Source organism: Lates calcarifer, linkage group LG13, assembly GCF_001640805.2.
Source record: "Lates calcarifer isolate ASB-BC8 linkage group LG13, TLL_Latcal_v3, whole genome shotgun sequence".
Taxonomy (NCBI): domain Eukaryota; kingdom Metazoa; phylum Chordata; class Actinopteri; family Centropomidae; genus Lates; species Lates calcarifer.
Genome location: NC_066845.1, coordinates 12,013,758 through 12,029,142, shown reverse-complemented (window position 1 = coordinate 12,029,142; position 15,385 = coordinate 12,013,758). Strand labels below are relative to the sequence as shown.

The following is a 15,385-nucleotide window of genomic DNA, read 5'->3' as shown; positions in this document are numbered from 1 at the left end:
TGTTATATAATTTGATATATTACAATGGTTTAATGCGTTTTGCAGAAAAGACAGGAGTCATTTTTCATACTTGTTTTATTTACCACATGCCTGCAAAAGAATAAAGTTTTATTTGCTGTTGACAGCACTATAGAAACTACAATGATTTGGCATTATTTAACATGTCCTCCAGAATAAAGTGCACATTATTCGGCTGACTCTACTACAGCCAATTTTAAAATTTAATAAACTAATATCAGGATTTTGAAACTCATGTCATCCATCACTGCTTCATAGAGTGCCATGTTTATTCCCATTGTAAACTGTTTTGGCAGTGTTTTCACCACCGCATTAGGAATTACAGCTCTAAAGCAAAAAATATTATTACCGCAGTTTGTAGTATTTGTCAGGAGAATTGCAACAAGATGTTGTTGTTTTTTCATACTGTACAGCCTGTTTCATGTTTTATTACATACTTAAAACCAGAAATCCTTGATCTCATTCTGGAGTGTGTGGAGGGTTTTTTTCTTCTTCTTCTTCTTTTTTTGTCTTCTTAAACCACATGTCAAGAGCCACTCATTAATAAAGGACTTTACCCTGCACTCCTGCTCTGCTGACAAAAAAAGTAAAATGAGGATGGATGGGTTATTTACTTACAGAGAGATAATGTTTACCACTCCACTTGATAAAAAGGGATGTGCTGCTGCACTTCCTTGTCATTAGTTGGAGGAACATCAACAATGCCTCCCTAATTATTGTTGGTATTGTGTTTGTGAGTCATTTCACAGTTAGCCACCCACTCCATAGCAAGATGATTTAATGTTAATAAGCACTGCTATGATGGAACACACACTTTTAAGGGTGATGTTATGTGGGAGATAGATGTGCGGTGAGCATCTGCTGGAGGTTGGAGAGTGAGCGTGTGAGTGGGTGGGTTGGGGGTACAAGGAAAGGTGATATCTGTGGTGCTAATGTAGCACATCTACACAGATTGCCATATGTGCCACAGTGCAGCTAACAAAATCCTCATTTGCAATAAACCAGTTCAGACATTGTTTTCTATTTTCTTGTCAGAAAAAAATCTAAATTCTGACAGTGTTTATTGCCAGCTGGACTGAGTTCTGTAACTGTCTTTAACCAAACAGTGTTAGTGCAATTTCAACAGTCCAGTCTGCTCTCCCAAATATTCTGACCATGTCATATGAGTGGCATTTAAACTTTCTGTCAGTGTAAATGCTGATTTGCTGAATTGTGTCACTTATATTGATGGCAACTCTTACTTAGAATTACCATTTCAACCAGTCTATTACAATTTGTGTCATTCTTATTCTGCAGCTGCCTGGCAAATTGATAGTGATAATTAATACTGCTCATTTATGGCTGAGAACACATGGAACATTTTAAACTGTGACTTGAATCACATGGTAATTAAATGCAGTCCTGTGGCAAATTAAACCAGTTCTTGTGATAATTTCTTGGATTCAGTTTCTTTCAAACTACTGTATCCTGATTAAAACAGCTCATATCTCCCACTCTCCACCAAATTCTGGGAAAGGAACATGAAAACTCCCAACGAAAAAAAAAAAGTTTCACTGCTTGAGATTCATAACAAGAGACACTTGACAGACACAAACAGGATTTGTCAGCCCCAGCGAGTGGTGTCTGGGCTGCCAGCATTAGCAGTGACAGCCCAACTGCTAAATGGGAATACGATCCATTACCGGGATTGTTTTTGACTTTGTCATAGGCCCACTGGCCATGAAGGTAAGAGTGATAAGCTTTGCAGAGCTATCAAGTCAGAGGGAGTTTTGTTGCTGTCCAGCTAATATTGGTGGGGATTTTCAGTTGTTAAATCCCAACTAATCACTATTTTTTGCCAAAATTATCAATTCAAAGAAGTTGACTGCAGGTAACACCTACATGTGCTGGTCACAATATAAGGTTATTAGTTTAAATTTTACTTTATTCTGGTTATTTTGTGTGCAGACAATTTGACTTGTCCGTAAAAAAAAGAGCAGTATCGTCTTAAAGTATTTCGAGGTATCGATCTGTCTGAAATGTCTGTGATGGTGCCATAAGCAAAGTAATTTTAGCAACTGCAGTACAGACTCGATAATGTATTTATATGAAAATGTCGTGAACAATTGCTCACACCACTCACACCACCTAATGATCAGCAAGAGCATGTTCTTGTAAATAACTAAACATTAAAGTTCCTTCATAGCCTTAGTACAAAACATCCACCAGGTCAATGTCATCAAACACACAGATGCTAGCTCCCACGACTGTGTAATGGACTGCTGTCATAATTACAATTATTGCAATCATTGTGTTGACCCCCGCACCCCGCCAAATGTTGATACATCAAAACAACACTTTCGTCTTCATTATGAAAGCCTTACAGGGTTATAGGGTTAATGCTAATGCTAAGGAAACAACAGTGATAAAAGTACGTAAAATATTCCATGCAACCTCGTCCCACTCAAAGCCATCCAAATGTATTCCTCATCACATTAAGCCTAATGGACAGTTACTTCTTAAAACTCTACATATTTTTCTCTTTAATGAAAATTGACAACAGCACAGTGTTAATCATCCATCCACAGATATTTTATAAAACCTTCACATTACTAACTTTGCTCTTTGCAGTGTTCACACTATCTCATCACTCAGCCTTCCTGTTATATTGGTATTTTAGGCAAGTAACAAGTTTCCTAAAAAAAAAAAAAAAAAAAAAATCTTTCTAGTCCAAACCTTTTGTCATCTCCACAAGTGATGTTGAGAGAAAAGTAGACATTTTGTCGTCGGTATTCACTGCTGGAAAAATCATTTACACTTACAGTGTTTGCTATGACACTCGCAGCTGTCAGGAATTTAAGTAGGGCTGAGTTTTCACTTGTTAAAATTTAAGATTGCCACATTAAAGAGTAAAAAAAAAAATGAACAGATCCAGGCCAGACAAAAGCACTTTATTGTGAAAATCATAGAGAGCAGAATGTCTGTCATGTAAGTTCTAAGTGATGAACTAATGGATAGAGTACTGTAGGCTTCTTTCGTGTCATTCCGCCCCCCGCCCCAAATTCCATTTCTAGGTGTCTGTCAGCTTGTGAAACTGTGATCACATGGTTTATCAGAGGTAATCCAAATGCATTTCACACTCTCATTCACTTCAACTGTGCCACTTTTACCCTTGGCACCTCATACAAATATATCACATCCGTCATCAACTCTATGAATCTCCAGTTCACCTGTGATACATTAATAGCAAGCTTGTTATTCACTCTGTCTTTAAATGGCATCTTGAAGTGCAGTATGTGACATGTACGTGACACGCATTAGGTTTGTACAGAGGGTAGGGATCTTTATTTTCTAGTTTTACTGAAATTCTAGTTCAGTTTTGTACTAAATTGATATTGATATCAGAGGCTTGATTGAGGAAATCAGATCACTGGCTATGGTCTGTGCCCTGCTGATCAACCTTAACTAAGTCGAGATATTTCTGTTAAGCCAGATTTCACTGCGAACCTCATACTCTTCAGTTCAACATCTTGAACAGCTATCCCTTACTATGGGTTGTTGGTAAAACCCATAGTATATACAGTATATAACTGTATATAACCTTGTATTTGGATTTTGAGGCCAGCCTCAGCCAACTCAGTTGTTTCCTCAGTATCCCTCCTGGTCTTCACAGTGAGTCACTCATTGTTGATATAAATTGGAACTAGATGATTCCTGTGTTTGATGCACAGGGAGAATCTATTGCAGGTCTGTCACCCCATGTCTCAGAAACAGCACCACTGAAGATGCAGTCTTAAATTAAAGGGATGGAGTGATGCACTTTTGTTGTCACTTCTGATGTCCAACCATTTCTTCTTAATTTCAGCTCTCTCAGTTGGCAGAGTTCACTTCCGTTACAAGCCTCATAACAGATTTTCACTGACTTGTCATATCAGCAGTATGACCAGTTCATAATGTGGCCTCAATCTCAACAAGAAATACCTCTACCCCACATTTTAAAACTGAACCAATGAGCTGAGTGATATGCATGTTGGTACTCATTTATTAATTAACCATTTATGGTCAATAGGATGGGGTTGCACACCATTTTAAGCTCACTGTGACTGATAAAAACCAAACTGTTTGATCAGATTCATATAAAGGGACTTTTTTTTTGGTGACATTGGTTTTATAAATGAAGCCCAAGACACTATTGGGGAAGACAAGCAGATAATAAGATGCTATTGGTCAATACATTTAACAACAGGTTGTTACTGTTGAGGGTCATGCCCATAGTGTGTCATTGCCATGTATATTGACAGAAATGGTCCATTGGTTTCAGTCCTTTGTCCAAACAAAGTTAAAACTGCTGCTAATGGTGACTGAAAGGAAAGATTATATTAACACATTTGTTTGTCATGTTACAGCTATGTGAACACCATCATCTATATACTTAAATATATGCATACATATCCTCCTCACTGTGTGTGTTTGTGTGTGTGTACTGCAGGTGTGTTTTCTATCGGTTTTGCACTTGTTCGTCCTACGTGCCGGCCCCTCTATCTTCGCTGCACACCTTGAGGTCATATCAGCCCTGTGCTGGACAGGGTGGATGGTTCCCATTTAGATTATGGATGGTTATTACTGCCTCCTGGCTGTCAGTCAGATTAAACCAATATGTCCCAGGATGGAGGCTTATCGTGCAACAGAGAGGACCCTCTCCTGTGAAGGAGGAGGGGCCATTTAAATAAGTCATCTCCGCAACCCACCATGTTTTACAAATTTATTAGTGCAGTCTGAAGGTGTATCCAAGTGTCAAGTATTTGTTGCACAAAATGGAACAACATGTTATGCAATGTTCTTGTCTGTCTGTTAATCTGTCTATCTTAATAATATTAGGACTATAACCGCAAAATTACATTGTCTTAAACTCTAGCCAATAGTAGTTAATAGTATTTAAAGGATTATATAGACTCAATTATAGCTTGTTGGTTAGCAGAATACATATGTTACTAAATATAGGAGAAGATTGACTTGTTTGATGTTCTGTATTGTCTCTGCTCAAATGTGTGGATGGGGTTTAGTTTTCACCACTTTTTCATGATGGACCATAAGCTGAACTGGCTACTTAATGTTAGTTTTTATGTCATCCCATTTGTTTGAGATTCAGTATGACGCAAGCACACATCAGTGGTAAATCATGATTGTTTCAAGATTCATTATAAATGTGTTTATAGTCCCACTGCTGAGGGAAAAGTGTTGGGTTAGCTTTGATGACAACTTTTATGGGGAGGGAAAGTTTTAAGATCTGTTAGATTTGCAGGATTCTCAAAGATAGGAATAGGGCACACATGGCTTCAGCAGTAAGTACAAAACCAGTCTGTGAAGCCATTTATTGATTCACCGAACAGTATCCTACTCTGCATCCTTTCTACAAAGCATGGTTGTTAGTAAATCCAGTATGTATCTTAACAGAGTAGTAAGATTTTTTTTTTTTTAATAGTTAAAACTGGGTGTTGTTAAATGAAAACATAGCCCCTTAAGTATACCCACTTTTAAACTAAACCTTCGCCGCATCAAACTTTAAAAAATTCTTCATACCTCATCAGCCAGATATGTCACTTGTCTTTTCTTTTTGCTACTTAGAGAGGACAGTAAGTACTCTCCCTGACCACAAAAGGTCATTTGCCAGGAAAGCATAAACATCAGTAATTTAAGGGAATGAATGACCGCTGCTGTTGTTTTAATGATGACGGTCTCTCACACCTCTGATTGGCCTACTCCCCATCACATTCTTATACTGTATGTGAGATTAAGCCAGTTTTGTCCGCAAATACCTTGGCATTTATCCAGTACTTGTGATTGGTTGAGTAGTTACAAGTTTGCTGTTTCACTATTCCAGTAAAGCCAAACATGCTCCTCATCTTCTGACATTTTTATTATTTATTTGTTAAGTGGGGAATACATTGTCTGTTCTCAGACAATGATACCTAATCAGTGGTGTTTATTTCCGTGGGAAATAGGCCATGTGATGCAAATGGCATGAGGTTTTTGACTCATCTAGGGAACATCAACAACCGAGACATAAAGACATATATTTCATCTGCCCACTGTATTGTACAACTAACACTCAGTGTTTTATGCACTCTTATGATTCACCATTCCAACACTTGGATAAACAAAAAAAATTTTACTTTTATGTATCTATGTCTTCTCAGCATGTGTATTTATGTGTGGGTGTGAATAGTTGTCAGCACTCAGAGGCATATGTTGTTGCTTTTTTTCTGCTTTCTTTGTGAGTGTGTAATTGTGTGCACGCTATACACAGTACACATCTGCGGGATTGCATGTGTGTGTCTTGACCCCAGTGGTGAGAGAGGAGAGAGGAAATGGAAGAAAGAAAACCGCACTAAGTGAAGCGTGGAATGTGCTTGGTTTTGGGATTACATTGGCTCATGTGCACAGGAAAACACAAAGGGGAGCTTCTGCTGCCAAAAAGATGAGAGGTTGGGAAAGTGCTTGACTTTGCCTCCTTATGACTTGAATTAAAGCTTCCTCTCACATTTAAAGCAGCGGTCAAAGGCAAAGGAGTTTCGCTCTTTAATTCCATCTGTTTATCACAATGGTGTCTGAGTGACTCATTTTCTCTTTCAGTTTTGCCGCTGCCGACAATACATCCGCGGCTGCTGTCTGAGTTGAAATCATACGTTCCAAGGGTGTCTTAAGTTTGTCAGTACAGCTTGTCTTGCTAGACATTTAGTAGATACACTGACTACAGCCCACCCCCTCTACTCCCAGAAATAAGGTACCACATTAAATTAGATTGGCAATATAAAAGTTTTGAAAACCCTCTGAGAGCACTTTCCGGAGCGATTTTATTTTCACATCCAAAAACACCACAGGGAACGCAGGCTGACAGAGTGCTGATGTTTGGTTTGTGAGGAGGAGAAAAATCTACTCTGTGCATGTTTCTCTGTGTTCTGATTGGAAATGAGACTTGATTAGTTTTCTATGATGGATTTGGATGCATTTGCAGCTGCGTGAAATGCTGGCATCCATAACTGTCTCCCTGTCTGCCTCATGATCTATTTGGCCTTAACCCTCTCCATATGCTAATACCTAATTAGTATTCGACGTTGTGGATGAAAACATGTACATGACATTGAATCATACTTTAATTAAGTGAGCATGCTCATTGGTAGGCAGTATCATTAGCTATTGAGAAATAACGTGCATATTGAATGTGAAGCACCAAATCCCAAAACATTCAGTCCTTGTTTGTCTATCTATCCATCCATCCATCCATCCATCCATCAGCCTGTGCCAAGAGAGTTGGTTCAAGCTGTAACACATTTCATCCCCAACAACAGTGGCAATTTTATTTGTCATCCCGTGCATTTGATGCCCTTGTTCTTCTGCCTCTATAACTGCTTCCAGCTTTCCGGCACATTTTTTGAAGCAATTTTACAAGTGATGATGGAGATAGAGGGCTGTGGTAATGATGGCAGACAGGCCAAATCTCAGCCACGGAGCTGGACAGGGGGCTCGGCAGCCAAGGATGCAGCATGCGAGGATGTATGTCACAGGGGCTAATCCTACGCTGGTCCAGAATGATGAACACGTATTAGTCAAAGGCCACCGACCAGGATGTAGCATAGTAGCAGTGTATAAATGTGGGGGGATGGGCTCTGACACTGTGCCAGGTTCTGTTTCGTGACAGCGGCGGGGGCACGTTTCTGTTGGCAGGATGGTTTACCCTACAGGTAGCAGGTGTGTCTGGCTTTATGCTACCTCCGATTACATGTCAAATGTTGTTGCACACATGGTAGCGTACAGCGCAGTTAATAATCTAGTTGAATCAGCAGTGTTGCATGCAGCTGCAGCACTGAACACTGTGACTTTGTTGTGATAAAGCTAATATAATTTTTCTCTCTTCCCCTCCTCCTTCTTTTTCCTGATCTGTGTCTCAACAGCAGCAGATGGTGAGGAACCAACTTCAGCAGGTGGGAAATTTTTATGCTTGGTAACGTGATTTCCCTTCATTTGTGTATGTCTGTGAGTGTGTGTGTGTGTGTGTGTGTGAGTGATAGAGAGAGGGAGGGAGAGAGCTTTTTCAGTTTCTTAATCTTCACCATGCCCCTTCCTTTCTTCATTACTACCCAGTCTAATTCCTGCATCGTCTCACTGATCATGCCTGGTCAGCAGCACTTATGATTATATCATTTGGTAGTTCAGTTCATAAGGCAGCCCTATTTAAACCTCCTCTAATAGTGTGACTCATGAGAAATGTCTTGTCTTTGTCTGGTACAGAGTTTTGAGATTGTTTTCAGAACTTCACAGTCCAATTCAGTCCCTTGATTGCTTTTGCATGATTGCATTCCATCATGAAATCTCCAGTAAACATGAGTATTTAGCATCATCTCTATGGCTGTTTTTGAAAATGAGTCCTAGTGCGTGCGAGCGTTCACTTTAGAAATCCATTAACCTAAGAGTCACATTAACCTATAGCAATTTCTATATCTCAAAACGTGACTGTCTTTTATCTAGAGTACAGTGTATTGTATATTAATGTGTGCCATTAATATCAATCTGAATATACAGTGCATCCAGTCCCTGAAGAGTGCATTGGGTGTGTTTTGTGCGGCTCTTAGTTTTTGCATATAATAGGTAGTAAAATAAAGACCTGTGAATTATCATACAGACAGTCCTTTTTAAAATCATCTTATTTGAGACCATATTTGGTATTCAGAAGTACTGCTTCTCATTATTGAAAGAACTAATGTAACGAGAGTTTTATTACAAAAGCAAGACCACAGAGGACAACAGTAAACAAGACCCTGATTTATCTTCATCAGTGATGCAATTAAAATGTCACTTCACATCCTGGGGAAGCACTGCAACTGAATACAAACTTCCTAGTTCTAAGTGCATCCTCAGCATCTAATTGTCTTTGCCTATGCTTCTTTCATTAATATTAATCTCTGCTGGATTATTTGAGATCAGATGGGTTAAAACAAGAATGATTTATTTGGATAAGACATAATACCCCCAGAAATCAAAACAAGTTTGTTGCTGTAATGCTAAGTACAGTGTAATCTCAGTCTCTAATCAGGTAGACAGAAAATAGACACACATACACACACACATGCACATAAACTTGAATATACATTTACTGCAACACTCACTTTTTCAATTAAACTGAAAGTGAATATTGAAATTTTATATTGAATTTTATTTTAGCAAAGTAATTGATTGAAAATGCAAAGGTAGTTATTTTTAATGTACTATTTAGTCTAAATAAAGCACTTCAATATACTTGATAACAAGAATAAGTGCAGTAAGTTCTGTTAACATAGTCTTTTCAAGTCTTTTGTTTCCCTATGTACTGTACACACTTCAGATAACAGAGAGAATGCAGCAAACAGAACAAGAAATAATTATCGGATCTGAAAATGACCTGAATTAGGTGTGACTTGTGACCACTGACCTGGAACTGGACTTGGAGAGAAAATAGGACAGGGTGATGTGTAAGGCCAAATTGCTTGTGACAGGTTTGAAGGATTTAGCATATCGGCTGCTATTTCACAGCCTCCATATCTTTAATCTCCATATTCACACCCTTTTGTCTGGAGCTCATATAAAGGCGACTACTCTTCAACACATTTGGCATGTGTTTCTTTAACTCCCATCTGTATGACTGTTGAATGCCCATGCTAATTTGACTATATTGTAGTATAGCCGACAGTATTGCCAACTGTCCACATGGCTACTATTGAAATTGAAAGTTTGAGCTGGGGAGAGAATATATGCTTAGCGTGCTAACCTTGACAGAATATTAGATTTTATTTTGTCTGCCACACCAGTGGAATATTAAAATCAGGAAATTGGTTATTTTATCTACATAAGGTAGGATTCTCTCTTTATAGGAAAGTCTATTAATATTAGATAGAAAATTCTTGATGACAATAAAAATTCAAAGGACATGAGTGTTTTTACTGCAAAAAAACTGATGGAGTGAGCTGAGTGTGACCCTTTTTTGTTTGTTTTTGTGTTCAAAATTTCATATTACTGTACTTAGTTACATTTTTGCCCATTTGGTTATGTTTGATTGATTATTAAATGTGATCTTAAATTAGCATCTTTTCTTATTGGTGTTTGATAAATAATTCGGCATGGTCGAAGTACTTTTAAAATTCCCGTCTTTCTCTCTGATTTTTAATGGGCACTGGTCTTTTATTATGTGTAAAGACACTGAAAGATGAAAGGTGACTGAAAGACACTCACATAACCACATCAAGAAAAATGGTCCCCTTCACCAACCGGTCTTCTCAGATTGTCAGGTGCTCTTAACTCTTCAGGGGCTCTCAGCACCAGTAGATGAGCTCATCATGTGGCCAAGACAATGTATCCGGGTGTAAAAATTATAGACAAAGAGAAAGAGAGTGCTATGATAGTTTGGTGTCATGTACTTGAGTAATCATCCGAGAAATGAGAACCATTTCTTCTAAAACCCACTGTCAATTTTACATTTTTTTTAAAAGCTTGGTGTGTTTTCATATATTGTTATTGTATTTTCCAATATACTATAGTTAATGCTTCATGCACATATCACACATACCTGCCATACATGCTAACTTACGTTTAGACTGAATTTCTATCATCAAGGCATGTTTTAATCGTACACTGAATGAAAGAGTAAATGAACATCTCAACTGCTCAATTGTCTGCTTGAAATAGGATAAAATTAAGGGTCACTTTGTTGTGGCTTTCTTTGTTAGTGTGAAATGTGCTTCACAAGCTCGTTTTTTTTTTTTTTTTTATCAAATGTTTGGCCTAACATCAGTCCATCAGACCCACGCTGTTCCTGGTATTGATAAAGCAAAGCTTGTTTTATGTTTACAGTGGCATCTGTGGTATGCAGGGTTCAGTTCTTTCAGGAGGCTCCATGAAGGGCAGGCTCTGGTCTCTGCACGCCAGCCACAGATGAAAACTTCACAAAGCCCATTGCAGAGGCTGCACTTCTCACAAATATATGCAGTCATTTTGTTACAAAAGGTCAGGGATGAGGTAATCAGGAAATATACACTTTCTGAAATGAATTTCAACTGAGTGCCACTGTAAGTGTGACAGCTCTGGGCCATAAGCACTCAAAATACTGCAGATCATATTAAGCCTTGAGGTTAAGTGGATATCTAAATCTCCAAATAGAACAGAGAACAATAGTCCTTCATTGAACAGGACAGAGACAGCCTCTGTCTGATTATGTGGAATTTAACTAGATTAATGCTGATTCCTTTTACTGTATACAATTTGTCATTGCCCACGACCATTAGAATCAGGAAAATGCCTTTTTGAGACAAGACCTTTGGGAGGCAGGGACACTGCTTTGACATTTTCATGGCATTTCGACTCTGACAAGACAACCTCCATTTCGGCCTTTCTCTGAATCTTCCTGGAATGCTGCTGATCTTCAGCGTGACCTCTTCCCTTTCGGATATTTATTTGACGTATTCCAAATCCATTTTGTTCCTGCGTGATTCTTACTGCTTTTGACTCTAAGTGCATTTGCCTGACATCGTTGAATGCTGATCGGCCGAAATGCCATAGCGGGGAAGGGCACAGGAGGATAGGAGGCCAAGGACTCGACTGAAAGCACCAACCCTTACGGCGGCTCACGCTGAGAGCACTGATGTAATAGTGGTGGTACGGTGCCAGCTTTCATCAGTCGAGGTGAAGGATGGGTGCAGTGACCATGAGCTCCTTGAACCAGTGAAGCCATCACGGAAAGAAAAAAAAATGAGGCTGGGTTAAAATAGATTTGACACAATTAGGCCATGTCAGATTTCTCTATGATGTGGCTGGGTGGTTGTACATTCAGAGCTGGGGAGATAGAATGTAAATTTCGCACTCATGAGGCAGGTAAAATATGTGTTTTTTTGAAAATTTTATGAAAGGTTAACAAGGTGGTTGATGGGTCTGCTTGTCGCTGTTAACTTCTCCTGATAAGTCCTGTGTAAGATGGAGAAATTAGGGCTGAAATTCATTTTCAGAACTGTCGCTGACCGTCATTTCAGCTTATCCTACTGAATCTCCTTGAAATAAAGGCTTTTTAAAATAAAGGTAGTGGCTGTGACTGGGGGAATGTTGTCCCAGCGCAGCAGTCAGTGGAGGATCAAAACCTGTGTGCAGATGCTTGTTTGTGGTTAGTACGACTATTAGATTAAAGGCACTCCCTCTGCTGCTGCTGTACAGTAAATGGCCAGCTGGCCCCACAACATGACCCACTTCACTTGGATCAGCAGAAATCTTAATCAAGGAGCAGTCAGTAATGCTTTGTCTGACCTCCTCATGACCCCCCACACAATCATGTTAAAGAAACACAATTCAGATTAAGTGAACGGGGGGGGGGGGGGTAGCAAGACTTCTTCCCCTGCATTTAATTGTTTGTGAAATAGCTGTAATATACTGCTCACATTGTTTTTACAGAGAAGTGTTTTCTCTGAGTCTCTATAATAGAAAAACAGAGTGACCAAGAGGCTCAGTATTTAATTACATCCCTCTTACAAAGTCAAGTGAGTCTTAATACCTCAAGCCTCTAAGCTTCAGTGATGCATTGTAAAATTTAGTGTTGTAAATGATATCATTTATGTAAGGGGCTTTATTATAAGTTATACAGAACACACAACATTATCCTTCTCCTACAATGTTTGTGACAGCTGTCAGCAAAGATGTAAGAGCACTTACAGTACGTAGTCTTAACGCTGAAAATGTCAGGCCATTTTTGTGATTGATCTGCAGGGAAACAAAGGATGCTTTCCCGTGTTTAACCATTGGTCAGGTTTCCACAGCTGATTGATTGGCTTCTCTTTGCAGCCAGAAAAGAAATCACAGCCGTGTGCGCGCGCGTGCCGGACACAACAGAGGCTCACATCAATCACAGAGCAAGCCCTTGGCTCGTACAGCAGAGCAGCAGCTGACATTCACACAAGAAAAGCTGCCAATGTTTCCTCTGGACACGCATCGCACAACTTGAACGCAGGGTGAAGTGAGCATCCGCTGACAACCTGATGAGATCTTCTCAGATGACACACAAAGTCATGTTTCCTTGGCTTTCCAAGAGAAAGTTGCTTGTTTTCTCTTAGATGTGTTGTGCCCATTCCTCCCTGCTGCTCCTATTGCACCTGTCTTTCATCTATGCATCCATGCTTTACTAAAGATGGTCAGTCGGTGCAGTGAGTGAGTGAATTTATTTCCTTAAAACACTTTCCCAAAGTGGAAATACATGAATGGAAAATATTGTGCTATTGTGAAGCAAGAAGACTTTTGTAGTCCAGCAGCTGCAAATGTATATATATATTGTTTGGTATTTGTTTATTTGTCAAATAGGTTTTAGAAGAATTTAGCAAATCTTAACCCACTGATGACATGATAGTAGCAATAGCAATTAGGAATTAGACGTGGTGTTTTCCCATTTAACAGGACTAGTTTGAGTCCTCCTAGTGGAATATTTTTGGATATAATATGCTGAGTAAATGTCAGATCTTTTGTGTGTGTGATAATGTGACTGTGGCATCTGATCCTGACTCACAACATTGTCACAGTCCATCAAGTTTTGACACTTTTTCAACACACAGGGTATGAAAATAGGCAGTGTTTCCCTCACCTTGAAGTATGCTCGCTTCAGAATTGTCACCCAGCTTCATAAATCAAAGTATCGGTGAATCGATATTTTTGAAATATTGCTTTGTAATGTTTCTGTGCCTTTTATATCCAAAAAAAGAAAAGAAAAAAAAACCACATTTTTGACTCAAACGTAGATGTCATACAGAACACTCTCTCTCTATCTCTCTCACAAGCTCACTTTGACTCTCCCTCCCTCCACCTCCTTTCCTCCCTGCTTTTTTTTTTTTCCACTTTATGCTCTCTCCATTAGGGAGGCTGTCAGTACGCTTTGGTGCGACTATAGATCGTCACGTCAAAACAGCCCTGAAACCTGTCACCCCCATCCCCCCACCCCTTCTCTCCCACAGAGAGCAGGGCCTCTGTGAAAGCTATTATACGTTCCTCTGTTCAACTGATTAGCCACCGCTCTCATTATTACTGATACAGGTCCTGGCTTTGAAATGGCATGACTTCGATAGGATTACCTTGTTTGTAATTCATATCCAGAGGCCTGCTAATTCCAACGAGAGAACAATAATAAGCTTGCAAGTGGTGTTTATTTATTTATTTTCTATACTGAGTTCATTTTAAACCCATGCGTGTTCTGGGTTGGGGCCAAAGACTGTATGTAAAGAGGCTGGGGCTAGTCTTACATGCTTGAGCAGATGATGTGGAATACAATTCAAGGCCGCACCCGTTTGCGTGACATTGTCAAATTTCGTTCTCATGGCTGTTCATTTGTCAACTTAAGAGGGCATGATAGTCTCACCCTTGAGACTTCTTCTTGTTGCTTATCACTTAAAATGAAATAAGAGACCTGTCAAAGCCCAGTTTACCTGTCAACGGTAAGCTATGACTATAAAAACACTAGAATAAAAAGAGGCAGGAAGCAGCTCATGCAAACAAATTAGTTTCACTTCCTCAGGTTCTTATGTCAACAGACTTTTACAAGCTTTGGACTAACCACAAGTTATGACAGAAACCACCTGACTTTCTTTTTGCACTGATCTTCTAATGTTCATCGCGTGCTGAGCTTCAGCCAAGTTTGCATTAATATCCAAAGGGGAGACTTCCAAAGTTTTCCCATCCAATCTCAATCCACAAAGTTTTGACAGCCTCAGTGCAGTTGTACAACTCGATGTTTAAAAGATGAGACAGCTATTGGCAGGCCCTTGAGTTATGAAACCAATAACCATGGGCCCAAAGGCTTGTTATTTACATTCGGCCCCACACTGCAGGTTAGGTAGGAGATTTTAGATGGCAGTAATATGGCACTGTGTTGTGGGCAATGCCAATGAAGTAATAAATTGCTTTGTCCTGTGCATTTAGTTATAATAACTTTGAATTAGGGCCTTGGTTATCATTCTTGGTCCCAAAGAAATAACATAATGAGCATGAACTGAAAAAATTAAAATGAAGCAAAAGAGCTCCAACTTTGTTATTAATCATTTCCAGCATAACTTTTCTCCTTTTTTGTTTTTTGTTTTTTTTTTTGGATTGAAATTCCTTTGTGTCTTAAACCCTCAAAGCGTGAATTCACTAGTGTCTGCAAAGTTTCCCCATGTTCACTACACCCAAATATTGAAGACTAAACAATGGTAATGATGAATGGAGCATTGCGTACACAGCAAAAACACGTGTGTAGAGGCTATGAATATGAATTCCCTTGCAAATTAGTGTTTGGAGAACAAGGGCCTTTTCTGTACCGAGCTGTGCTGACCCTCGGACAGGGCACAGCATAAGCACC

At 39.3% G+C, this 15,385-nt stretch overlaps 1 protein-coding gene across 3 annotated transcripts in view; it reads left to right on the top strand.

Moving 5' to 3' along the window:
* The window catches only part of LOC108878550 (EGF-like repeat and discoidin I-like domain-containing protein 3), a 102,293-nt gene that overhangs the window by 18,459 nt on the left and 68,449 nt on the right, over positions 1–15,385 (top strand). Inside the window, exon 2 of one of the 3 annotated variants that reach the window (XM_018669380.2) lies at positions 7,953–7,979. The exons of 1 other annotated variant lie outside the window; for it this stretch is intronic. In XM_018669380.2, coding sequence (XP_018524896.1) covers positions 7,953–7,979 — 27 coding nt within the window. Of the gene's footprint in view, positions 1–7,949; positions 7,980–15,385 lie in introns of all 3 variants that reach the window. One more of the 3 variants, XM_018669379.2, reaches the window with a different exon arrangement.